A 27,642-nucleotide genomic window follows, 5' to 3' on the forward strand; every position below is an offset into this window, starting at 1 on the left:
TTTCAAATCGACTCAAACAACCTCAAACCAAAGAAACTAAAATGAATTCATTTCCATGTACATCCATAGGTCCAACCCTTCATAAGTGCCAAATTGTGCACCAGCATGGATGAAGCCAAAAATTATGTTTCAGTATCCATAAGAATAGATATATGATATATGAATCCTGTGATTATAATAGATAAATTTAGTTATATATGAAATTAGTTATATGTACTTCAGTTATGAGATAGATTTTGATATCTTACGTTATATTATTAAGACCATTCTTAAACATTTTAATATTCAAGGATTCCTTCCACAAATAGTCAAAGAGATAAATACATTGATATTTTAGTTTAAATGTTTTAATTTATCTCTGCTTCAAATTGAACTCATCCTGAGAATCACAAAGTAAGGGACAGTAAGAAGTATCGCTGTTTTTTTTTGTCTTTGGAAGAAATTAATATTAAAAGTTAAAACTGTTAAAAGTATCGTCTTTCTTTCTTATCAATTAATATTCATAGATACGAGTCCTTAATAAATATTACAGTGATTCTATTATTAAGTATAAAGTAACAGATTTTCAAGAAAAAAATAAAATATACAGGTAGGTTTATCAAATAGGTATCATATAATATAAAATCAGAAATTATTCATTGAAGAAAATTTTGAACTACCTAACCTAACATTTAAACAACAGGGCTATCAACTGATGAAAATATATTAAAAATAAAAACATGTATTGCTATACATATAAGTACTCAAAAAATATAGGCACCAAAAAAATAATTTTCTTAGTTTATTGCAATTTTAATTTGTAAATGAAGAATTAAATGAATTTTTTATAATGATTTATATTTAGAAGGTAATTTATACTTTTATTAAACAATATTATAGGTGAATGTTAATCTTCTTTAATTTAATAATTAAAGAAGATTAAGTTAATAATTAACTTTCAATGATAAATTCATTCAATTAAATACTATACTTATAATTCATACAATGACGTAACAAGTTTTTTCAAAATATTACAAATTACATAGTAAACATTAACGATGTTTTTTTTTATTGATCATCAATACTATTGGCGCGCATAATTACTTAACATAATGAAATGTACGTGTCTTCAGATTATTATTACCTGATCTCTGCATAATGATAAAGATAAACGCACTTTTTAATCAATCGAAAAACATATCTATCACAATTCACAGCAAAAATTATAACAACACTTCACAAACTGAACTGTCAATAGCGACACCCGCCCTTGCAAGTTGCAACCACCGGCCCGGGTAGAATTGATTTTTTGAAATCTGTGTTGCTATAAAAAAAATTGCTGTCTTTGCCCTTTGGTCGTGACCACAGATGAATTAGATGATACCACAGAGCAAGTAATATAGTACATAGCTCAGAGGAAGAATAAACCTATTCCTCTGAGGTACATAGAGATCATAGAATACAATTACTCCTAGATAGAGATATAGTACACAGAGTACATTATTTTTACGGGCACATACATTATTTTTGATATAGTACTTGACGTTGACAGAACATTCAACATATTTATTATTAATTAATTATTATCATTTTAATAGTAGGGGCTCAGATTTCAGAAATCTATTTCTGAATGTTTTATAAATTGCACTTTACTCAGATTTTTAGTTACCTACACCAAAAGCTTATGGACATTTTATTACAATGTGTAAAGTAAATTGCAAATTCTTGTATTTTTAAGTTAAGTGTGGATAAGTTACATTATTTAAAACCGACTTCAAACAAAACAAACAGATTCTATGTTGGATAATGGATTGTATGTATTTTTTTTGTTCATACTCTATTTATTAATGTAAACAGAGTATAATAAAAAAGTAGTACTTATTTTGTAAGTAATTATGTATGTTATGTAATTAACATGAGAAAAAACATCAACTGTAGTTTATGTTTTTTCTTCATAAAAAGACGTGTGGCACTCGGGGACTGCCGCCGTAAAGCTATTGCATAACATGCCTTCAAGCCACACCTCCGAGCCCGTCGGAGTGGGGAGCGTGAGGTTTTTTCGTTACGGAATTTCTCGATTCGGTCCCCGCGCTCAAGCCCGCGATAGAAGCTATGCAATAGTTTAAAAACCATCCCCATACTTCAAGGAATATTATAAAAAAAGAATGAAAAAGGTACAGCCGTTCTCGAGTTGTGCGCTTTCCAACATACCTATTTTGCTATTCATTTTTATATAATATAGACTAAATTTTATTGTTTGCACATATAGCACAAATTTCAATAGTTATTTAACTCTTTAATTACATGCTATTGTTAACCTTGTGTAAATAATGTTTAAATTATTTTTATTAAGGTATCTAGTTTTCAGTAAGGACTGAAAAAGGTTATGTGATGTGTGTCTTCTTATAAAGAAAAATTATATAAAAATAGTACATATACAGATTTAAATAAAATGAGGCTACAATTTGTTAATAAATACATTTGGGAAAGTTTTTTCTATAGATCAATTCTACAAAATAGCAGAACATATAAATTTAAGCAGTTAATGGAAACGGCAAGTAGTACAAATATTAACAAATAATTATTATAAAAAAATTTGGAATACAGATATATTTAAAAAACTTTAAAAAATAGCTAATTTTATATTTGGTGAAACTGTAAAGTAAATATGATAGGTGCCTATTAGTTTTCTTATATTTAGTAATATTAAATATTGTTACAGGTTAAACATGCTAATTATTCAATTAAAACATTCTATAAGCCTTTGGTTGTTATGTTTATTTGGCCTACAAAATTAAAACTATCTCCTGAAACCAAAGTCGATTTGACACCATCTGTAATTGAGGTTGCAGATCGTTTATTTGAGTCGGGAAAATATGAAGAATGTCATAAAATTTTGTGTGGCTATGAGGTAAAGCATAATTAATATGATATGTAAGCTTTATAGTGATCAACAATTAATGGTGTTGGGTTATTGCTTCATTTATGACTAGATGTGCCCCGCGGTTTCACCCGCCTGGCTCCGCTCCTGTTGGTGTAAGCGTGATGATATATAGCCTATATAGCTTTCCTCGATAAATGGGCTTTCTAACACCGAAAGAATTTTTCAAATCGGACCAATAGTTCCCGAGATTAGCGCGTTCAAACAAACAAACGAACTTCAGCTTTATAATACATATTAGTATAACTAGATAGATATAAATTGTGGTACTGGTATCAGTTATTTAATTGTGTAAGGGCTGATTTTTCAATCCTTGGTTAAAACTTATTCATCGAATAACGTATTAAACTACCATTTCAAAAATGTATTCTAATTGTCCATATTTGACAGTTTACAGGTGACATTTTAATATTATGTTCGTGTAATACTTTTTCTGGACGGATAAATTTTAACCAAGGATTGAAAAATCGGCTCTTAAAGAAATATAGTTGATAGCAAATCTATAGGTATCTGTGCAATTAAATTATAAATACTGGTTAAAATATTATACCTAAATACTTTTACGGGTGAGTTTTACCACAGTTCCGTATTATTATAGTACTCTTTGCCACAGTTTAAATATGGAGAAGTGCAGAAACTACCCACAACTGTGAGAAAATTTTAGCATTTGAATGCTAAAATGCTAAATATCAAATACCTTCAAAAATTTGAAATAGCTTAGTCCATAAAAATGCCCATCAACGCGACTGCTAAAGATCTCTAAAAACTAGGTAATTTCTTGTATTTACGCAATTTGGTACGGGAGCCAGGTGCAAATTTGGTTAATTATTTCCTCTCAAGAGATAATTCGTCAGACGCCTCAGAGTATAGTATTATAAAGCCTCGTGTACGTCAGTTGGCGCTCGGTTGGGGGGGGTGAGCGGTTGTAGCCTCCCACGCACGTAGGAAAAAAAATTCATTCATTCATTTCCTCTCAGCTAAAAATTTGTCAAATTGTAGCTAACCCAATATCTCAACGAAAAAAAATAATCAGCTGGTTACAACATATTATACGTCAGCTGGTGTCTCGAACATGAAAGTTAAACTTAAAGATAAATTTATTTTCCGTGATTTCCTCTCAAACAAAAATTTACCTGATGATAGCTTATATGTAACTGTGGATAAATATATAGGTCAGCTGGCTGTATCTTGGTGGAAAAACCGTCAGCTGATACGGGAGGCTACAACCGCTCTTCCCCCCAACCGAGCTCCAGCTGACGTTCACGAGGCTTCATAATACTATACTTTGATGCATTTTACTAATTACCGCTTGAGAGGAACTTGGTCATAAAATCTGTTCCTGGCTCCCGTACCAATTGATATTGATTATTGCAATTAAAATGCTGTTTCTTTTTCTTAAGTAAAAAGGTAGTAGTTACCAACATAACGTTCGATCTTCAAAAACAGCAGAAGGCACCTATATAATATGTACTGTGGCACCTACTATCGTACGTCTTGACTCTTGATCGTACCTAAGGGCGTATTCAGAAAGAAAGCTTGAAACTTATAAGCGCTTATCGGCGCTTGTCATGTTCATATATTTTCCTGTCAGTGCTGGTAACCCGCGCAGGAAAATATATGAACATGACAAGCGCCGATAAGCGCTTATAAGTTTCAAGCTTTCTTTCTGAATACGCCCCTAGGTACTATTTGTATACGTAGTATATTATTATTAGTCTGTGGTACTATAAATACAGAGCAACTTAGCAAGTGCTATGAACGTCAATGGATGGCATTCTTACAGTAGGTTATTTATTATACTTGCAGGTGATTTCGACGTACTCCTCTCGAAATGTTGAATGTTATTAACATATCTACACTTTTTATTAAGTACCTACTTATAACATAATAGCTTAAGGGCAATCTTAGAATACAAAATATATATAAAGTATAATCTCAGGAATTATTTACATACCAATAATTATAGTACGTAGGTACAGTTTACGATTCAAACTTAATGGCGGTTCGGAAGAAGGTGCAGGTGCGAGTGCGGGTGCGCAGTGCGCAGTCCCTTTAAAGTTTAACCTGTGGTTTAACCAGTACCTATCTAAAATTGTTTTCTGCGCATCGGATCGTACGATGTTCCGAGCCGCCATTAAGTTTGAATCGTACCTACAGATCGAGAAATCAGAAATTGAGTATCAACGGGCGGAGTGCGGGGCGGGGAAAAGTATTGTGTGCGTTGCGCAGTAATCCCCTCCACCTGAAGGTCAAAGCCAAACACTCGCCGCGCGATCTGTACTATAGTCTATACTGTCTATGTCTTAAAAAAAAAACATAATTTATTACAGAAACAGGATGATATAGAAATAAAATGGCGCTTATGCCGTGTTTTATACAATATGGCAAAACTTCCAAAATATAATCAAGAGTACAAATGTGAACTTATAACAAAGGCTTATAATATAATTGCTAAAGAATTAGATACGCATTGGGATAATTTTGCCGTGCAAAAGTGGTATGCTTTAATACTAGATATAAAAAGTTCCAATGATGGTTTAAAAAGGAGAATAGAAGAACTGGGAAATGTTAGAAAACATATGGAAGTAAGTTTTAAAAAATTTTTAAAAGTAACAAACATTCATATAGTTACTGTTTTTTGAATGAGATTTGATTAAGAAAATACTTAGCTCTATACTCAGTAAAATAGCAAGTTATAGTGTACATTCACGGACCATCTCATGAATATTTTTATAATTCAAAACCCACTCACAAATAATTTCCAAATACTACATAATATTATAATTTATAAATTGAATTAATATTCACCTTTTTTTAATTTAATTATAGTTGGCTATAAAATTAAATCCAAATGATGCAACGCTACTGCATATGTTAGGCGAATGGTGTTATCAAGTAACAGAGGTGCCGTGGCATCAGCGCAAAACCGCCGAAACATTATTTGCGGCATTACCTCATTCGACTTACGAAGATGCACTTGAATATTTCTTAAAAGCCGAGGAAGCACAGCCAAGATTCTATAGTATTAATTTACTTAGATTGGGAAGTTGTTATCTAAAGTTAAAGAAAGAAGATCAAGCCAAGTATTACTTAAAATTAGCAGCAAGTTATCCAGCAAAATCAAATGATGACCATCATGCTAACAAAGAAGCGACAGAATTATTAAAGAAAATTAAACGGAAATAAAATTTAATCTACCTTTTAAATAAAGCGTTTTTTTACTGTACTAAAAATTCCAAACAGAAACTACGTCGTTAGAACCGACTTTCATTTTTTTGATCTTGATTTATTTTTTACTAGAGTTCTTTTAAATAAGTTCAATTTATGTAGAGAAACGTTCCTTAAGTAAGTTTAATTGTTACAAGCTAAGGGCGTATTCAGAAAGAAAGCTTGAAACTTATAAGCGGTTATCGGTGCTTGTCAGCGCTGGTAACCCCCGCAGGAAAATATATGAACATGACAAGCGCCGATAAGCGCTTATAAGTTTCAAGCTTTCTTTCTGAATACGCCCTATGGTTATAAGTACGATTCAAACTTAATGGCATGGCGGCTCGGAACATCGTACGATCCGATGCGCAGAAAACAATTTTAGGTATTAGCATTTAGCAGGACGTTAAGGGACCAGTGCGCACCCGCACTCGCTCCTGCACCTAACCTGAACCGCAATTAAGTTTGAATCGTACCTACTACACAAATATTACTCATTTGATTTACGTTGCAGACTCGTGCTAAGTTTGTAGTTGTGTAGTCTATGACAAAGTCGAACATTGAATAGGCCGCTTTGTATTTCCTGTCCATAGACAAAAAATAGTATCAGTCAAGTTGACATTTAACATTAACAGCTGTTTTTCTATTTGAAATTTGAATTTGAATCTAAGAACTGATGCATTCAATTTTAAAAGTATTATGTTTATGTACCTTACTTTAATGAGCTTTTTTAGTCATTAAATTCTATTGACGGCGAATATTAGATATATTATTAAAGAACTAAAAGACTAACTCGTTGTATTATTAATTTTATAACTTAATTTAATAAAAATGGATAATTTGAGATTGGAGGCTGGTGATCAGATGAAGAACGAAATGTATACAAATGAAAATGATTCTGAAGATGAGGTATTTATTGGAAAAATGTGCTTGGAAGAAGTGAAAAAACGTATTTTTATGCGCCCTTTTCGTAAAACAATTTCGTGAGTATTACTGTACTTCATAAGATATTTGAATATTTTCTATTTCTATAATACATACAAAATGTTAAGAAGTTGTATGAAAACTATCCGTTTAAAGAACCATTTAAAGAACCACAAAACCGGTCAGGAGTGTATTGTTTCTTTTGAAAAATAAATAAACGAAGGAATAGTGAAGTACTTAATTGAAATTATCTAATTTTTATTCTTTTTTCTTTAAATTATAATGCTAGATTCAAAAAATTATAGCTCTGTTATTGTGGCTACTAACGATATGTATATTTGTCTTTATTTTATGCATCAAACATTTATTCTAGGTTTGATGAAACCACTATGGACACTGATAAAACTACTAGCAGTATCAAAATTATTGAAGTGCACTCTGAACCTGATATAATTTCCGAAAGAGAAAATGAGTTTATATTAAACAATGATACAAATACCAGACGCATCTCTAATCCTGATATTTCTCAAATAGAAACATGTTCAATTCGGGATGATAACTCCCCTGAGGATAGTTTTATAAAGCTAGAGAAAATGGTGGCAAACTTATTTACGTCACCTAAAAAAGAAGAATTAGATAATACATTGGATATTGTGAAGAAAATACCAGTCAATCATTGCTATGTTAATACTTCTCCTACTGATTTGTTACCAGAGATAAATATTGAAACAGATCCGGATTCAGATCTCATAGTAAAGCAGGAAACAAATACTGTCACAGAATGTCTGAAGGAAGAACTTATTGCATCTTCTGACAAACTGTGTAAAATGGAAATGAAACCAGAGCCAAGCTCACAACAGCAGAACAGCAGTAGTAAAAAGACTGGTCAATTAAGAACACCATTATATAAGACACCATCTACTACAATAAAAGGAAGAAAACAATTGGACCTACACAATAAAAATACTAATAAAAAGACAATTCACAAATTCAATGCATATGATCACATAATTAGTCCAGTGGCTTCCTACATAAAGAAATCTCAAGTGCCTCTTGTCAAAGATGTGTGTCCAAAGAAACCATTGATTGGTTCATCACATATACCCAAACCAATTAAGGCAAATTTAGAACCTAAAAGTAATAACAAAGAGAATGTTATTTTAACACCAGTTGCATATAAAAGTGCTAAGAAAACTAAAGTGGTATGTATGTCAACTTAAAAATCATCATATTTTGTTATTGGGGCATTTCACGCGAAGCGGTTACAGATTTCAGGGTCAGGTTTCAGATTTCGGTTATATATTAATATGTTACACCTGTATATAGCCTCTGTATGTATACGAAAAATTTTTGCATTTAGAAGCTTAGTTTTCAAAATACAGGTCTTTGAAGATGTCAGTAAGCGCGAGGTATGGGGGACTTTGAATGTAATTATCAGTTCAAGAAAAGTAATTTTTAAATAAATTGATGACTGAATAATATACCCCATTAAATAAACTTTTTATCCTCATATTTCGAATTTCGAATTAATATTTAAATTCCTTAGAAAAATAAAAAAATATTTTTCTTTGTCATTTTTTACAAACTTTGCGTATTTTTAATTTTTTTAAGATCATTAAATAAATGGCTTTATATATGTTTAAACTTCATGCAAAGTTCTAGAGTGGTCAACGCAGGAGTTTAGAAGCTACATGTATTATAATGGCGAAGCGCGGCAATATTCCCATACTAGCGCCTACATACCGAGTATCGACCTCGGTATGTATACCGATTGCGTATACATACCGAGCATATATACAGGTGTAACATACTAAAATATAACCGAAATCTGAAACCTGGCCCTGAAATCTGTGTCCACTTCGCGTGAAATGCCCCTATTATGAATTTATTAAATACTAGCTTACCGCCCGCGGCTTCGCCCGCGTTTTCAAAGAAAAACCCGTTCCCGTAGGATTTCCGGGATAAAACCTATCCTATGTCCTTTCTCGGGTATCAAAATATCTCTATACCAAATTTCATGCAAATTGGTTCAGTAGTTAAGGCGTGATTGAGTAACAGACAGACAGACAGAGTTACTTTCGCATTTATAATATTAGTATGGATTAATAATTATATTCTATCAATAGAAATTATGTGAAAATGTCCAAAATTAAACTATCAAAATTAAACGTCATGTACTGACTCGCCTTTATCATAGAGATTATTGGAATCATCACTAGTGTAGTAATTTTTATATACCACTACTATCTTACAATAGCACTCACAATTATGTATGTATGTACAACTTCAGATTAACCTGCCCAGCAAGGAGAAGATGCCAAAGAGTCCATGGGCTGAAAAAGTTGCTACTGCATTACCTAAATCATTTGTAATCAAGCATGACCATAGAGAAATGAACCGTATATCGAAACCTGTGCCAACATTTCAAGATAGTTTTGCTGATCTATCTCTGCACCAGGCCGAAGTCTCTGTTTGCACACAAGAACCTGCATTTAAAAATCTTTAAAATATTTTACAAGACTTGATATTTATGAATTTTGAATGATTTGAGAATAAAATAAAATAAAAATAAAGTAATTAAATAAAACAAGGAATATGTATTATTTTATTTATTTACGAAAAATGTGTAATTCACACAGTATAACATAGAAAATTCTAAAATAAAATGCATACATAAATATATTTGCCGACTTATATTTTACATAATTATAACATCATAAGAGATTATTCATTAGCACCAATAAAATAAAATCATATATCAATAAACATGAGATTGTATTTTTATAGAAATATAAACAGTAAAAGACTAGAAATTTTTTATAGTTGGCTACATTCAATACTTTCAAGCTCAATTAAATATGAAATGGTTTTGTTACTTTAACTAATAAATAAAAAATATGTAGGTAGTATGAAGGAATGATGAGTACAACACTCCAATTCTAAAAATCGAATATCACTGAAATAACTCAAATCAATCTTGAAAACATTGCATTATAAGTTTGGAGATTATTGCAAATATAAATAATAGTAGCAGAATATATTATATTGGCCAAATTTATATTACCTGACGGACTATTATGGCAAGTTATAATGAGTAAACATTTCTACTTTAAAAATATATAGAGCCGGTTTCATGGCTTCCTGATAATATGATCTTTTTTTTTTAACTTATAGCTTCATATATTATAATGTCATTAAAAATAATTAGTTTGAAATTAGACTATCAGCAAGTGCCTAAACAGGTCCCTATTATGTACTGAAATACATTAACATTAAGAAAACAATGTGATAATTTTCATTTTGTTGTTGATTACGCTATTGTTAATACTGTTTAACAATAACCACCGTTTCATATTATTAGTTCTGAATTTTTAATTGTTTTTATTCACAGAATATTTTCTGAAGGTGACTCGATCGTTAAGCGTGTTTACAATTATTACACATATCAACAAAATGTGAGATTCCTATACAGAATACAATAATAAAGCAGTTTCATAATTTTACTTATTGGATACAGGAGTATATATTACAAATGCGTACAAAATCTATATAATATTAATAACTACATATTAAAGTTTTGTGCTTATTAAATTATATCTAAATTCATAAAAAAAAATTGTAAAAATAGGATTCAAATGTAGCAAAGACACTTTGCAAAAGTATTAAAAAAAATCAAATAAAAATATAAATGCTCTTACACTTATGGTACTTTAACTTATACAAGCAGAACTCATTATAAACCTCCATTTTCCTTAAAATATGTGGTTACAATTTGATTATTATATCATTGCGTAATACATCAAAAGCGAATTTATTACAAAATAATTATAATATACTTCTAGAATATCATAACATTTTGAGTTAAAGTCGAATACATATTTAAATTTTAAAGCATGCCAGGTCTGTCGGATTCATGGTTTCCTGTCTTTTCGAAGAACATGAAGTCCTGGAAATAAAGAAAAATTTTTAAAAAGCTATAGTAGGTTTTCCGTAACTTGAGTTGATGTAGAATTTTCATAACATAAACTATCGACAACCCTAGATGTTTTAATGCAGCCCTATTGCAAAACCTAAGCGCTAACCTGCTAACAATTACAGACTAAATTTCATCTTAATACGTTCAGCACTTTTTCAGATTCTGTGATGAGTAACTTTCGGTTTTAAATATTATATCTATAGATAATGTGTTACAGGTGGCAGCCATCCAAGTAACAATTTAAAAAGAACTCTCCTACATTTTGGCCATTTACGTCATATATACAGCTGAATAAATAAGATGATTCTGGTCTCGATAGTATTTTATTTGATGTACATAATATATTGAATAGCCTTGAAAAATAAAATGACGGCACGCGTGATTTCTTAGGTGAGTCACGTTCCCACCACCGACCAAGAAAAATTTGAGTTTCAAAGTACCGTCAAATGTGGCTACTTGACCTTTACTTGGCAACTTGACCACACCTTCCGTTTAACAACAAAATATCAAATTTTGTAGAATTGAAAGCAAATTGACCTAACGTATCGATGTTGGTAGGTTTTTAAAATATTAATTGGCAACATATTTTAATTTTAAAGCGGTAACGCTGTTGGTTCTCGCAATATAACGTATCGAAGTGTGACTGTGACTAAGGATCTTTTGCCGGTGTCAGTATTATTATGTTTGTAGAGCTTAAACTGCACATCTCAGGTGAGTACAGTTTTGATATGTTGTGTAATAAACCCTAGAGATTGATTTTACAGTGGGAACTATCCAACTTTAGGCTCATCTGTCGAAGTATTTGCTTGGGCATTGATGCCTCAGGTTAGGTCAAGTTGCCATTGACCGCTGCGTGGCAACTTGACCTACGCCTAGGGTTGACACAAAAAATAACGTGACTGCATTTTTTCCTTTTTTTATCTGTTTCGAGTTTTGCATAGTAAAATCAATAAATTTGCTGCAAATTTCGGACAATCCAGATACTTATACTCTCTTTGATGACAACGATTTAGCATATTTCTAATGAAAAATAAATGTTTCCTTACCTATTAATAAATACCTATAAGCATTAAGTAATATACATATACATATGTATTAAATTTAGTTTAATAAATAAATAGTTCATTAAAATTTGTGTCTTGTTTGTGACAACCCTATCCGACATGTATGAAATCATTACAAATCCCGTGGCAACTTGACCAGGTAGCCAGAGCCTAACAGTTTATTGTAAAGCTTCGGGCTGCAATATTTAAAAAGTCGAAGACTTAAAAAGTAATAGCAACTTAGCCTAAAACAAGAATGTTAAGCATCTACCTATGAAAACTGATGTGCAAGGTCAAGATACCACATCAGTGTCAACTTGACCTGTATTACGTTTATTTGTAAATAATGTCAGATTCAATATATCTTAAAGAAATACCTAGTAAAAGTGAATGATGAAATCATTCATGACATGAACAAATCATAAAATGTTAATAAAAGTTTAATATAAATAAGTTAGCTAAGAAAAAGTAAAAAAATGTGGTCAAGTAGCCACATTTGACCGGTACCTAAATGTTGTCTCAAATAGGTATACTTAGTTAAAATTCGAAATAAAACATAAGCACACTTATTAATTTTTTTTGTATGTCTCTCTGTTTATCAGATTTTGTATTATTAGCCCAGAATTTCCATGAGATTGAGGTTTACGCAGGAAAAGTTCTAGAAATCTACTGGGGAGGCCTATATCCAACTGTAGACAAACATCTACTTTTTTCACGGGCAGGTAAGTAGGTACCACGCGAGGGACAACACGGGCAGTTGTAGCCAGAGGCGGCTCGCCCTAAGGAGCGCTGGTGCAGTGAACTCCCATAAATAATTATAATAAAATCATACTCCTTAATTTCATTATTAATATTAATTATTACTATTTAAAATCAATCGTAATCGTAAAAAACTACTGTCAATACCAATGAATATATCCATCATTCCATCATTCCATACACCTGAATTATACAGTAACGCGCGAAGCGGAGCGCTCACGATTGCGCTCCAATGAAAAAATATTTAGTACATTTCCTAATACGAAATCCAATAGGAGTGAAAGAGAGGGTTTGCCAGTGCCCTGCGCGCGTGAAACAGAAGATTTTCTATGGAAAAATAGCAAAATTCGGAGCGCCGCTCCCGCAAACGTTGCTGGTTCGTTTTTACCGCCGCGCCCGCGCGCCTGGGCGCCCGTACACAGGACAGCTCTCTATATTATAAACAAAAAAACTCGACTCTCGAGTCAACTTCAATGCACGCGCGCGAATGCAAATTCGGGAATTTTCTAATTAAAATCATAAGATACGTGTTGAAATAGTCTGTAGTTATCAGTATTACTAGTGAGTGTGAAAATGAACAATTATATATTTATTTATTTTATTTATAAATACTTTATTGCACTTAAAAATAACAAAACAAGAAATACAAACACTTAAATATAACTTACACTAAGTACAATTGGCGAATTATGACCACGGGCGAAGCCGGGGCGGACCACTAGTCTCACATACATAATGTGGCGTTCATTAAAAAGTGTGTTAAAACGTTACAAATTCGGCTTGAATTGAAAGCTAAGGGACTGCCACGGCCTGAACTTGACCTAACGCAAAAATGTACGACAAAAACGAAAACGCGTGTGTTTAAATCCGAACAATATTATGTGAAAACACCGTGGTTGTGTGGTTGTGATGAAAGCAACAACAGACATTTACGAATGTCTTGTCGCTTTAGTTATACCTAGATATTTTTGCACACCAAAAAGAAAGACGTATGTATGTATTTCCTTTATAAGTAATTTTTTTGATAAATGTACTGCTTTACACCATGTATTTTCAGTGTTTTATTTCAAGTGAACACCCATAAAATTTTGTCACGAGCCGCCTCTGGTTGTAGCTAGTACTAACTACTGGCTCTCATAGATCGCATTAACAGTATAAGCCCGTTAAATTGCACTAGAATAGTTTCACCTTTAATACTAGTAGATTATTTAATCAACTAATGTTCATATTAACAAGATAAAACCTATTAAGGAGCTTTTTTAGATACTTAAAATCATCATTCTAATGTTACATTCATTAGCAATGTTATCAGAAAGTGTGTGAGATATTTTTATACTAATGGGTACCTAATTAAATATGTAATAGCAATTGAATTTTACTCGCTCCAATTTGTACTTCATTAAATTACCGCCAACCATTAATCAGAAGTTTTCGCTTAGTCTCGAAAAAATATACGTACTTTTTTGAGCTAACTATTTATATTTTATTTATTAATTTATTCTTTATTGTACTAAACCCAATGTACTATCTTACTTTATAAATATCTTAATTGATTTAAATGTACAAATGGCGGCCTTATGGTTCTAAGCCAGCTCTCCCAGGCAACCTTCGAAAATAATAAATAGTTAAAGAATTCGTGTAAATTTAAATAAAAATTGTTTTTGTTACGAAATACAAATAAGAAATATAACTTACAATTAAAAAGCATGCTCCCAACAAAACGGCTTTTATCCTGACATCCAAATCCATGGGGAAAGTGATTCCAAAGTAGTCGGAATCTGTGAATGCTTCCCGAGCCAAACCGGACCATTGCTTGGTGATTTTTCCAACTTTGGTCTCACCGTCTTTCGAGTATATCTAAAATAATTAAAAAATATGAAAATATTAACGTAGTACAATTAATGTCAAAGTGCAGGACACAATATGTTACTCTCGGTCATATGGGCTTTTTGGGGTAGGAATAAAAAATAATTTTCGTTTTTACGAATATAATATACAGGGTGTAATCGTTAAGTGTGCACAGGCGATTATTTGATTTTTGATATCTGCAATAGTTACGGAATAATCTCTTGTGCACACTTAACGATTACACCCTGTGTAATAAATTAATAATGTATTAACCCATCCAAATGGTTTTTGAACAAATTCGAAATGTTATTATCATAATATTTCATTCAAACGCTACATCGCTTTCTTTCATTCAATTTTACTTTAAATAAAGAGAACATAAATAATCTAATCTAATATATATTATAAAGGCGAAAGTTTGTAAGGATGTATGGATGTATGGATGTTTGTTACTCTTTCACGTAAAAACTACTGAACCGATTACAATGAAATTTAGCACACATATGGAGGGTAACTTGGATTAACACATAGGATAGTTTTTATCCCGGAAATCCCACGGGAATGGGAACTATGCGGGTTTTCCTTTGCAAACGCGGGCGAAGCCGCGGGCGGAAATCTAGTATAAAATATTGCGTGAAATAAAATCTTAGTTGATAAAATTTATCGTTATTTTACCGGGCTTTTTGTTTATTTCAGAAAATATTCAAACAATTCTAGTAACTTCGGTATAATATTAATTACAATAACCCCTATGCAACTCTGTAATATTATCACGATAAATAAATACATAAACTTAGTTTTAAATAAACACTGCACTTTATCTTGTTGTTAATTATTAGGTCAGCATTTATCTATTGCAAAAAATAAATAACAATTCCAATAACTATAATGAAATAACAAATGTAATTAATTCAAGGAGAGAAGGTGTAGACTATAGTTATTCTAACGCCCACTATGTAATTACATACTTAAGAGGGTATAATGATGAAGGTTTTCTTTTTAAATATATTGTATTTTATTTTGTTATTTAAAATACACAGACACAAATATGGGCTTGGTACTCTATAGTACCTACTATTGATTAATTAGTAACTACATTAATTTATTGTTTGTAATTACAACAGGATATATTTTTCTCTCATCATGCCAGCTATATTTTAGTGTTATAATATTATAATCCCCACCATTTCGAAGATTACGGTTGTATAAAATGGCAATTTAATTTATCTAGACGAAAATATTTCAAACACAACTGTAACAGTGTAATTAATACATAATTGGTGTAAACATGGTTTAAGTTTCAATTTATGCGTCAGGATTCAATGGAATACATCTACGTATTCATTTTAAACTAGGTTCCAATAATATGATGCAATAATTCATATAAATATAAATTAAATTATGACTGTACAATGATATCTCTAAGTTGCCAGTTACTTGCTAGATTATATTACATTGACGTAAATTTATTTCATATCAAACCTATAAATAATTATAAATTACTGTAAGTAGTACTGCTATCAGAGCATTAAAAAAAGTTAAAACTTTATTCTTCATTCATGCTCATTAAAACTTGAAAGTAAACATTTATAGTAATTAAAAATTCACTGCTGATTTAGTGGCCCTATAGATAAATGATGAATGATGAAATGCTTTCAAAAGCCGGGGTCTTCAGGTGGGCATAAATTGACTACTCAACAATTGATTTAAAAACTGAATATTATATGAATTACAGCGCAAAATAAGTACAATAACGAGTCGCCTATTTAAAATTCTCCAAGAATTCCTACCATTTTTGTCACCATTAAAACACCAGTAGTGTAGACCAATTAAATTCAATCAAAAATTAACAAGCATACTCACATTAAACTCGACATCGCCACAGATCGAGAACGTACAAACGGGTCCCTTAATTCTCAGTACCACTTCGCCCATGGTATTCTTAACCACATAGCACGGTTTACAAATAGACCACTCCTGTTCTATGGTGCCCACCACGGTGCCGGGGGGAGAGGATACCTCCATGCTTTGCAACCAACATGGGCACCAGCATGAGTCACAGGCGAGCGGACGGTTTAGGTGTATCACCTGGAAATTTATTTTGTTACAAAATTAATATACAAAAAAAAGACGGGTTGATCGATTTGAAAAGTTTCAGTAATTAATTTAAAAATAAGGAAAATTATAGCGACAGTGGTCATTAAAATTTCATGCAGTTACCTCATTACGGAAGTTATCCATGATCTTCATATCGAAAGGACGCATCGGTCCGCAGCAGTTCCTGGTGCAGCAATCATTGTCTTCAATAGCGTAATACACCTTCTGCCCAATCGCGTTCTTTATCGTGTACTTATTATTTGTTTCGAAACCAACAAAAGCTTCCAATAGCTCCACCTTTTGATGGATAAGCAGCTGATCAATCATAGAAAGGTATTCCAAGCCCGGCGGACAGTTGCTTAGCCCTTGCGGAATACTCATCCAACCACCTGAAAATCATTTGCGCATATTGACCGTTAGAAGCAACTCATGATCATGTCGAAAGTATGTACATATAGGTTCATGCTGTTCCAAAGTTCAATACACATACATATGTATCTATGAGCAAATATGGAATCGAAGATGATGATATTTTATCACTAAATAAACATTTATCGTTCATATCGTTATAAATACTTACATTTATATGAATTACAACACAACAGTCAACAGAACCCATAACACAAACAAAACCTTCATAATATCATTATTTCAATATATTTTATACAAAATATATAAATAGGTATTAATGCCAATAAATTATATGCCCTCCACCACTGTTTTAGTATCAATTAAAGGATACTGGAACCTTATTTCATCCTCAGACAAAAACTTTTCATATTTATTTTCACTAGATTTAAACACTACTTTATACAAACGATGAAATGTCCGTTTCACATTGGGAATATTGAATGTTTCCACAAGTACATGTTTATCTTTTAAATTCGTTAACCTTTTATGTTTTAAGGTAAACAATCGTTTAAACTTTGAGTTAATCACTGGCTTCTTAACTTTCTCTTGTGTTTCTTCAAAAAGTATATCAAAATTATTTTTCTCACTATTTTTGAAGATTTGCATTATTAAAAATTAATACACATTTTTCAAATAATTGAGAAATTAATTTTATTTGTTTGCAACAAAAAGCAGTACTGCTATCTATACTTTAATGAACTATAATGCTATTATGTTACCTATCAAGTGCATGCCTTGAAATTGTACTTGGTAAACATCATTATCTTTAAAGAGTAATTACCTTAAATACAACTTATGATATAAGTAAGATTGAACAATTGCCAATAATGTTACTGAAATATGCTTATTTATTTAATTAATCATCATTATTAACTATTTTTAGCAGCCAGAAATAATCTATAATTACAGTAGTTTTATCACTCAATGACATACAAATTACTGAATAGTAATGTGTGTGAAATAATGTTTAAGAGAAAGTGTTCATTATGGATTTCTCATGATATGGAAATTTACATGCAATTTAGAACTATTTTAGAGAAATACCTAGTTAATACATATCGTTTATTTCTTAATTTTGTTAGAATGACAATTTAGTTATTAGTTTACTCAACAATTGATTTAAGGATCTGGAATTAATTTGCTTCTATAGAAAATACTTCTTATAAGCCAGCTATGTGTTTTTACATCTTTTCTTGGGAACAGTAATAAACTAATACATACCCAACTAATTGAAGAGAAGGCTGACATTATCCCTCTATGCCACACTTGCATTCTTTTACAACTAAAGTATCATGTAATTATTAACTTAACTAGATTTCCGCCCGTGGCTTCGCCCGCGTTTGCAAAGGAAAACCCGCATAGTTCCCGTTCCCGTGGGATTTCCGGGATAAAAACTATACTATGTGTTAATCCAAGTTACCCTCTATATGTGTGCTAAATTTCATTGTAATCGGTTCAGTAGTTTTTACGTGAAAGAGTAACAAACATCCATACATCCTTACAAACTTTCGCCTTTATAATATATGTAATATATTAGATTAGATATTAGATTTGTTTAAATCAATATTTTTACCTGGAGCTTGTGCAGGCCCTGGTTGCTGAACAATAGGAGCTGGATATCCTTGCTGTGGATGTGGGTAGCCAGGAGCATATGCATGTTGAAATCCAGGCTGATAACCTTGTTGGAAGCCAGGTTGGAATCCTGGCTGAAACCCATGCTGCATGCCAGGTAATGGCTGAGCGCCAGGTGGCAGGGAAGGTGGTGGTCCAGGGTATCCCACTTGAGGATTCATGGGGTAGCTCTCATTTGGTTTCTGTCCTCCTGCTGGCGGGGCATAACCCTGACTAGCAGGAAAATTTGGACTGTATGGTGTTGGTTTGTGCGACATATTGTCTGAAAATTAATCTATATTTTAGTCTCACATTATTTTTTATGTATTGTGCAATATGTACAGTAAGTATTATATTCTAACTATAATTTAATGGTATTGTTACTCAATAAATTTACAATCCTTTCCTTATGAGTTGTCATTTAAAGGGTTTAGCGCAAACACAAGTCAAATCATAGTTTTATATATTTTCCTCAATAGAATATTATGCTATAGCTGTTATTGAAGTGAAAACTTCTCTAGCGGCGTTGAGCTCTTTTCCTGTAATGGGTATAAAATCTTAAACTCGCGTCAGAACACGTGACCTGATTCGAAAAAGCGTAAGACAGATACCATTCCAAAATATCAAACATGCTCAACGTTAATAATCAAGTTTTCACTTCTGCCGGCACTCTCGGAGTGCAATCCATCTTTTTTTTTTTAGTTATTTGAATTTTAAAATATTAATTAGTTATTTACTTAAATTCTTATTAGTAAATAACTCTAATTAATATTTTAATTTTTACTAATATTATGAAGATTTTTTTTTGTCTTCAAATTAAATTAAACTGTGATTGTGGCACTTTATTAACAATAAGACATAAGTTACTTGATGTAATTTTAACTTCTATACAACTAGAGTGGAGACCAATTTTAGCATACTGTTATGAAATAATCACCATTGATAGAGTAGGTACAAACAGTAGGTACATCGAGTATTTAATTAATTACGAAATAATGGGTACTAGGTATCTTAAAAAACTACAATTTTATTTGAGGAAATAAAATATGTATCGCAAAACTTTGCCTATTTTTTATTACTTTCAAAAAATTTTCCGTACAAAGTTTCTTGTATAAACAACAAATTACAACTTTACCGGAATATTTTTAATTGAATAATTTATGCATAAAATTACTACATATTTAGAAATATAATGTGAGGATATAAAGCGTAGGTATATATTTGTATAAAACATAAATAGAATGAGAACATACCTGAGTGCCTGACTACCAATATTTATAGAAATCTCGCAAAAACTCGCTCTGGATACGAGTTAGAGAATCGCAAATTATAGTCGGTCTTTGCCTCTTTAGGATTTCTAAACTGAATACCGAGCAATAGAAATCATGTCATTCAAATACCTATTCCGTTTTTTTCATCTAAGTATACCAACATCTAAAGTCTGAAAATAACGATGTTCATAATTTATTTTTACTCACGCTGAAAAATCTTATTATAACAATAATAATTTTATATAAAAAAACAAATTTATGACAGCTATCAGCAGCCATGGAAAATGTCAATTTGACAGTTATATGAGAACACAGATAAATAATATAGTGTCTGAATTCATTTGTAAATATTAAGAAGCTTTATTAAGGTTTTAAAATCACAGTTTAAAATAATAAAGAAGTCACGACAATAAAATAATTTTCTTTTCATACTTATTATATCATTTCTCTTTATCTTCTTCAAAAATATTCCTATTTTCCTTAGGTTTTTTAAACCAAAGTCATTATTTTATTTGTTTGCAAATGACTATTCGGCCACTTTAGCCAAATTATAAAATCCATATGAGATACTGTTGAATTCAGGTTACTATAGAAATAATTTATTTTAATAATATCAAATCAAAATATAGCTTAGATTCTGAAGAATAATAATGTACCAATATTTTTTTATATATTGCAACATTGCCATCCGGTTTGGACTAAACTCCATTCACCAATCAAACCATTGCAATTGAGTGCATTGACCAACCTGCTGCTGCTGCCAATTCCAGCACTCAGCGATTCAGTTGAATAGATGTTGCTTCCGCGTTTATAGCTTCGGGTGTAGTAAAGTGAATAACTGAAAATCGAGTGTCGCGATGCAAACACAGATGTTTTGTTACTCATCAAACTAAAATGGCGTCGCTGTTTATCATTTAGTTATCATTCTCTACGTGAACGTTCCTCAGTGATCACATCCGAGTGAGTCATAAACCAACATAGCAATGACATTTTTATAGCACAAAGTGGGAATACGTTTTTAAACGTCGTAAGAAGACTGGAAAGTGTTATTTTTGCAATATAATAATGCGCGAATTCAAAGTAGTTGTGTTGGGTTCGGGTGGGGTCGGGAAGAGTGCTTTAACCGTGCAGTTTGTGAGCGGATGTTTCATGGAAAAGTATGACCCCACAATAGAAGATTTCTATAGGAAAGAAATTGAAGTAGACAATTCTCCATGTGTTTTAGAAATTTTGGATACTGCTGGCACTGAACAATTCGCGTCTATGCGAGATCTGTATATAAAGAATGGCCAAGGATTTGTAGTAGTGTATTCGTTAACAAATCACCAGACGTTCCAAGATATTAAACCAATGAAGGAATTGATTACGCGAGTGAAGGGTTCTGAGCGCGTGCCTATATTGTTAGTCGGTAACAAAGCGGATTTGGAACACCAGCGCGAAGTGTCACAAGCCGAGGGGTCTGCTCTAGCTCAGATGTGGGGCTGCCCGTTTGTTGAGGCTTCTGCTAAAAGCCGCACCAATGTCAACGAAATGTTCGCGGAAATCGTGCGTGAAATGAACGTTAGTCCTGAAAAAGAAAAGAAAACTTATTGTTGTTGTACAGTGCTTTAATAATTAGAGTGTAATGTGGCATTTATTTCTCGTAAGACTGCAAGGGCGAGGTGGAAGTGTATTCTCCTTGGCCCGACGGCTGTTCGCCTCCAGGGCAGCCTGGGCGGCGGCGCGCCGGCCCCCATCGCTGGACCCTTAGCGATCGCGATGTGCGTCATATCAAGTTGTTAATATCTTTGATACATACCATTGTCCAATCGAGGTGCTTTATCTTATATTTTCATACTTTAGTACTGGTAGATACTCCCGCAATAACCATTATCATGTGGAATCAAAACAAAACATCATTTAAAGGGAATTTTTTTACATGTATTATTAAAGGTTCAGAATCAAAATAGCTTAATTTTCCTTTCTGAAAACAAAGAAACATGTTGCAACAGTTGTCATTGTAAGCAACAATAATAATGTATTGTAAATTAATGTAAGTCAACTTTGTACATATATATAATTTCATGAGATTATAATGTGAAAGGACAAGGATGGTTTTAGGGAATAAAAAGCCATCCAAATATGCAATAATCTTATATGATTGTGTAGAGTGAAGTGCAATGAGTAAGCGTTTTACACCTAAGTCATATGCAAATTGTGTTTTATTGTGTAAATTATGTTTATATGAGAAATCAATAATCAAGGAAATACAGACTTATGATTTGTCGAGGCGTGATTGTGTTTTAAAAATCTACCAGGATTTGTGATAATACATATAACAAAATATCTATAATAAAAGTTTTAAGTGGGAGATTAATATGTGAAGTTTTATTCATGGAATTACAAGGTAACCTTTTTTACGTTACTAAGGAGCATATTTCTAGCACAAAGGTGAGGTTTTGTCCTGTTTGTATGTCTTGTATATATGCATAGGTATGCATTTATTACAATTGCTATGCTCTGCTATTTCTAGTGTGCCTTTGATCTTGTTTGTTTATTTTGATTATATATATTTTTTAAATTTAACTATGCATCATCATGAGATATGCAATAATTAACAAAGAGTTAACGCCAGAACTGTAATTGGCTTTTTGATTTTCTTGTCTGTATAATATCTATTTTAAACAAAAATTTTAGCTTCATGTTATAGTTTGCAATGTTTTAGTTAATATTAGAAACAAAATATTTTTGATATAATATGATTTAATCCGTCAGTCCTCGGATCACAGACACAATAGAAAATCTATTGTGTCTCGGCCCGATCGGGCCGCTCGGTGGTCAATGGGTTAAGTGGTAGGTACGTCAGATGTAATCCAAAATCACCAATTTGATTTGACATCATTCCAAATGGTATTTAAGTTAAAACTTAAAACCATTAACAGTACTCTTTAAATACAATCCAAGCAAAAACAAAGGAATATTTGTGTATAATTAATGTAGAGTATTTACATTGCTTCTAATTGACTATTATATTTAACTGACCTCAAAAATAGCGGAAGGTTCTCAGTTTGTTGTTATGTTTTACTATTTTAAATTTCTTTTGTTATGATGATGCTTCAGAGGAATTTTTCATTGGTCTTCTTCTTAAAATGAAATTATTTCAAATCTTGAATTATTAGAAAATTAAATCTTATTGATAGTTATAGAGATAGATGTAGAGGTTAAATCTCAATAAAATAAAATTTATTTTCTAGTGACAAAGATCCGGAAGTATTCAATATACTTACTTGAAAGTGAAAAATCCTTGCAATAGGAGTATGTTATTATTTTTGTTTTTGCTAGTTATTGAAACTTGGATTAAAGAGATGCTGGTCTCTTCGCCTACATAATTTTAAGTCACCTCATCTGATATAGGTCTTGTGACTGATTGCAGATCACAATAGGAAAAAAAAAATAACTTGGATTATATAATTTATACCTAGATATTTATTATATACCATACTATTTTGTGGTATTTGATTAACAACATAATATGTGATACTAGAATTACATATTATATTTTGGGCTTTACTTGAACATGATTAAATTAACAATAAACTTGATTCTTATTTGTTTCAGTTATCTACATTTTACCAAGAATTAAAGCTTGTAATATTAGGTTCATTTGAGAACGAAGTTGCTTTTAATTGCAGTAGCAACCGTTGGACCGTAACCATGTGTGCAATCATCTTCATTTAACAGCAGTGATTTTACTCTGCTTCTGTCAGTAAACAATATGTTTATTTATAATATTTTCAATATTTTCCTTGTGTAGAGGCATTGCGCACGCGATTTATCGAAAATAAATAATTGATGAAAAAAAGAACATTTCTTTAAACGCATAAAAATAAAACTCAGTTCAGTTTATTTTTAGCGGTTTAGTGAATTTCATTTGTACAATTACATCAAGTTTTTTAATTGCTTTAATTGGGTGCGTGTTACGTTACATGTACGATGACAAGAATTACTGGAAAGAATCCATGGATAATTCGTGTTATTGTTGCATCTTTTATTGTTCAGTATAATATATTACTGTGGCAAAAAGACTTGGTAAAGTGGGGCACATTGAGTTTAAGGTCATGGTTTGGTTGCTTCGTCGGCTCGAGCGCCACTACAGTTTAGGTGCCGTTACCGGCCCAGATAGAGTCAATTTACCCGGATACTGATTGATCTATTACTAGGTTTTACTTTTGCTCGCCTTCATTACTTATCCATATTTGTATTAAATATTAAATTAATTATTGGTGTGAGTAAAATAAGAACATTAATATAATAAGTAGCTACCATTAAATGTTAATTATGTTAATTAATTAACACGCAAGGTAAATTGGCTTATGAATTTAATAAACGTCAGTAGTTTTATTTCAATTATTTGTTTAGCAAAATATTTAAAAAATATCACATAGGTATTAGGTACCTATTTTATTTTCCCAATATACTTACCAATCGTATAGGATGATAATTGTAGACGTAGCGAGATATATAATCAAGTACGAATTTATAATTTTATAACAATGCAACGTAGGTAAAAACCAGTATGTACATTGTACACACTGCTAGTTAGCTAAGGAACTTGTTACAATGGGATTACCTTGTAGAAAACGATCGGTCGCATACTTCGTATTGGCAAGTATGAAGAAGTAATATTTCTTGACCTAGTAAAAATAAAATGTACAAAAACAACGCAACTTTTTGAAAAAACTGACCGATGTTAAACTTAGCTTAATTCATCAAAATATAAGATTTGTTCGTTTAATACAGGTGGTCTATACCTACCTGTGGAATTTATAGTTAATCGTATTCTAAAAATAATTTGGAAAATCCAAAAGTGCACGCCTCATAATTTTTTTTTAATAAATATTTATTAATTATTATTTTTGTTTATTTAATAACAATTAAACCACATCGAATCAGACCCTGAAAAATGAAAGGGTTCTATTCCTGAGCATACTCAAGCGTAAGAGAAAAAAAAAAGACTCGATTAGTAAAGTATTTCGGTCGCTATCGTGTTAACAAGAAAAAGGATCCGCACATACAGACACACGGACGTCCAAGACAGAACTTTTTTAAACTGTTTTTTAACTAGTTTAAATAACAAAAATGACATCAAAAATATCATGAACGTTAAAAATAGTGTTTTTTCTTAATATGTGTGTGTATGTATTATCTTACAAGTGCAATGTATGATACATAAAGACATTTTAAGTTTGAAAAATCAGATGTTTTGCGCGAAGTGACAGTAGTACCCACCTCAACGCTTCGCTTATGAGGCGTGCAAAACCACTCATAAAAATCATCATAATAATGCGTATTTTACCGACAATAGTTGTGTGACCAAACAATTATTGTGATCCGTTAGCAAGTAACTTCAAAATATATTTAAACAAGTAATTAGTGTGTCGTCCTCCTCGTTTCATGAACAGTTTCATTTTACACATGGATGTCCATTGCAATTTTATATATGGTTAAGACGAGTTTATTTGGTAGGTACTGTTACGGCGAGAATTTATTAAACCTATAAAGCATATTCGAGTTCAAGTTTGTACTTATGGAATGAAAAAGAAACAAAGTAAGATAGGTTCATTTAAAATTCAATAGAATTTCTGTTGTTTTGTTTTTTGTTAAGAACAGCTTGAACAGAGAGAACAGAACAGAGTTGAAGTTCAAACATTTTTTTCCGAACAAAGACCGTGAACACCCAAAAATATTGAACGCTATACCTACTTTATAACAAATCTCTGAAAGATCGTTATAAATAAAATAAAAAAACATGTAGGTACCTACTTTATATACCAAATTAGTACAAGAAGGAAATGGAGAGAAGGATGATATGATTAAGTACTTAAATTGCTCCCAAAAACTATGAATGCAACAATAACATGTATCTACTTATGATTATATCTATACCTAAATAAAAACTGTATAAAGTTGGTGGAAATTATTTAAGATGATTTTCGATTTTCTGATTTGGTGATAAATAATAACTACCTCTCCGAGGTGTGCAAGATAATTTTATTATATTATATACTTATAAGTATATTACTAATCAAAACCACTAAACTAGTTTAAGGTTGGAAAGCTATCATGATTTAATATTCATGTGTTGGAACAAGGTCCGCCTGGAATAGAAGCTTGGAATGGGCGTCTCCCGCGCACCTCGTCACTACTGCGTGGGGCAGCTATAAATATACTTCATATCGTATACTAGCCGCTCTGTGTGTATTGAAATAATAACTTTCATAATACAATTATACTTAATAATTTGAAACAAGGGAAGCAAACCGCCATTTCCATCATCAGTTTACAAAATATACTTATTATGAAAAATGTTTGGTAATATATCGGTATATGATGTGGGTATATGCACAGAACTATCTCGATATAGTTCTGTGGGTATATGAATATTTTGATAGCATGTAGCGGACCGTGCTTTCAATGCTCTATATGGGATAATTTTTTATTTGTGTTATTTTAACGGTAGGTATTGTGATTCGTGAATACTGGTCAATGGTCCTTCTAAAAATTGAATGTTCGCGTCCATACTCTATAGGAATTTTATACAATCAATGCGGGTATTGTAGCTTTATTTCTGTCCAACGCGAACGCTTGAATAACTACTTTTAAATTATCATTAAATGATTGCTTATTGCTTTTATGTTTAGGTCACAATGGCAACCACTTGGGAGCTCTTTATTAAAGAAGTTTATTTGTGATAGACTCACATTACGTACTCATGTGGAAATGCATCCATTTTAATTTGTTCGATCATAGGGTGGAGGTACTTCTTACTTATATGAAAATTAATATATAAATAGTTACGTCATTTCCTACAAAAGCTTACAAAAGCTCATAAAAAATACGGATGTAGGAAACCTAACTATTCCGAAAAGTAGGTAAGTAACAGCTGGTCAATGTGAAATCGAATGATGATAAAATATGTTTTATTGAGAATTTGAGAGTTTTAGTATTTTATAGGTTCTTAGTTATGTATATTTTTTAAAAGTACCTATTCAAATTAAAATTATAATTCTACTGCAATCGATTTACAAAGTTAAATTCTTAGATTTATGACTATAAACACGTATAATTAATAATTATTATAATTAGATTATTTAAATAAAACCGTTTCTAATCTAACGACTGGTCCTCTGTCCGTAGGCTTGTTGCACCTCAGCAGTCCTTGGCTGGTTGCGCAAACGCCCACCTTGACTTGCATTACTTGCACCCAACATGGCGAGCTCGTTTTAATAGATGTGTCATGATTTCGCCATATCTATTGAAGACGATGACACGTTCTACTAACTTCGGTATTACGGTTGAGCGCTTTGCATATTTCTTATAATTAGCTACAATCTAGGATTTTTATTAGTTCGTAAATGTTCTTACGTAAACACTTCTAATTTTTTCTAGTTAGTACCTATAACATTCTCATTAAATATTACTGCTCTACCTGTTACTATAGGTACTAGTGTGATACGTGTCAACATTTGGACTCCAGACAATTGCTTTCTGTCAAGTCGTCTCAAAAGGAAATGAATTCTGAGTCAATCGCCAGAT

At 31.7% G+C, this 27,642-nt stretch overlaps 4 protein-coding genes across 6 annotated transcripts; 3 read left to right on the plus strand and 1 right to left on the minus strand.

The window, feature by feature from the left end:
* Positions 1-1,571: 1,571 nt before the first annotated feature.
* Positions 1,572-6,130, plus strand: LOC149907717 (regulator of microtubule dynamics protein 1-like). Of its 3 annotated transcripts, none has more exons than XM_090102765.1 (5): positions 1,572-1,792; positions 2,341-2,533; positions 2,702-2,890; positions 5,251-5,505; positions 5,750-6,130. In XM_090102765.1, the coding sequence occupies exons 2-5, from the start codon at positions 2,432-2,434 to the stop codon at positions 6,104-6,106; spliced, it is 903 nt and encodes a 300-aa protein (XP_089958891.1). In that variant the 5' UTR covers positions 1,572-1,792; positions 2,341-2,431; the 3' UTR covers positions 6,107-6,130. The 3 variants fall into 3 exon arrangements, with proteins under 3 accessions (XP_089958891.1, XP_089958893.1, XP_089958892.1); XM_090102766.1 differs by lacking the exon at positions 1,572-1,792 and adding an exon at positions 1,896-2,153; XM_090102767.1 differs by lacking the exon at positions 2,341-2,533.
* A 123-nt stretch (positions 6,131-6,253) lies between these two features.
* LOC149907718 (uncharacterized) lies at positions 6,254-9,624 on the plus strand. Its single transcript, XM_090102764.1, has 3 exons — positions 6,254-7,110; positions 7,425-8,253; positions 9,342-9,624. The coding sequence occupies exons 1-3, from the start codon at positions 6,959-6,961 to the stop codon at positions 9,555-9,557; spliced, it is 1,197 nt and encodes a 398-aa protein (XP_089958890.1). The 5' UTR covers positions 6,254-6,958; the 3' UTR covers positions 9,558-9,624.
* Positions 9,625-9,657: 33 nt separating this feature from the next.
* scramb1 (phospholipid scramblase 1) lies at positions 9,658-20,324 on the minus strand. Its single transcript, XM_090102768.1, has 6 exons — positions 20,050-20,324; positions 18,759-19,079; positions 16,898-17,163; positions 16,541-16,765; positions 14,525-14,686; positions 9,658-10,997 (listed from the first exon to the last, which is right to left on the minus strand). The coding sequence occupies exons 2-6, from the start codon at positions 19,072-19,074 to the stop codon at positions 10,938-10,940; spliced, it is 1,029 nt and encodes a 342-aa protein (XP_089958894.1). The 5' UTR covers positions 19,075-19,079; positions 20,050-20,324; the 3' UTR covers positions 9,658-10,937.
* A 460-nt stretch (positions 20,325-20,784) lies between these two features.
* On the plus strand, positions 20,785-22,423 carry Rap2l (Ras-associated protein 2-like). The gene has a single exon (XM_090102769.1). The coding sequence runs from the start codon at positions 21,133-21,135 to the stop codon at positions 21,676-21,678; it is 546 nt and encodes a 181-aa protein (XP_089958895.1). The 5' UTR covers positions 20,785-21,132; the 3' UTR covers positions 21,679-22,423.
* Positions 22,424-27,642: the final 5,219 nt, after the last annotated feature.

This window comes from Colias eurytheme, chromosome 6, assembly GCF_061535395.1.
Source record: "Colias eurytheme isolate Ceu_HAF_F1 chromosome 6, ilColEury1 Martin Lab GWU primary, whole genome shotgun sequence".
Classification (NCBI taxonomy): Eukaryota; Metazoa; Arthropoda; class Insecta; order Lepidoptera; family Pieridae; genus Colias; species Colias eurytheme.

Excerpts from the sequence above, each read along its gene's own strand:
- LOC149907718 (XM_090102764.1), top strand. The coding sequence starts at position 6,959 with ATGGATAATTTGAGATTGGAGGCTGGTGATCAGATGAAGAACGAAATG. Across the intron at positions 7,111-7,424 it reads CCTTTTCGTAAAACAATTTC|GTTTGATGAAACCACTATGG; the intron begins GTGAGTATTACT and ends CATTTATTCTAG. Across the intron at positions 8,254-9,341 it reads GTGCTAAGAAAACTAAAGTG|ATTAACCTGCCCAGCAAGGA; the intron begins GTATGTATGTCA and ends GTACAACTTCAG.
- scramb1 (XM_090102768.1), bottom strand. The coding sequence starts at position 19,074 with ATGTCGCACAAACCAACACCATACAGTCCAAATTTTCCTGCTAGTCAG. Across the intron at positions 17,164-18,758 it reads AGGGCCTGCACAAGCTCCAG|GTGGTTGGATGAGTATTCCG; the intron begins GTAAAAATATTG and ends AATGATTTTCAG. Across the intron at positions 10,998-14,524 it reads TGGGAGCATGCTTTTTAATT|GACTTCATGTTCTTCGAAAA; the intron begins GTAAGTTATATT and ends CTTTATTTCCAG.
- LOC149907717 (XM_090102765.1), top strand. The coding sequence starts at position 2,432 with ATGAGGCTACAATTTGTTAATAAATACATTTGGGAAAGTTTTTTCTAT. Across the intron at positions 2,534-2,701 it reads TTAAGCAGTTAATGGAAACG|GTTAAACATGCTAATTATTC; the intron begins GCAAGTAGTACA and ends ATATTGTTACAG. Across the intron at positions 5,506-5,749 it reads ATGTTAGAAAACATATGGAA|TTGGCTATAAAATTAAATCC; the intron begins GTAAGTTTTAAA and ends ATTTAATTATAG.
- Rap2l (XM_090102769.1), top strand. The coding sequence starts at position 21,133 with ATGCGCGAATTCAAAGTAGTTGTGTTGGGTTCGGGTGGGGTCGGGAAG.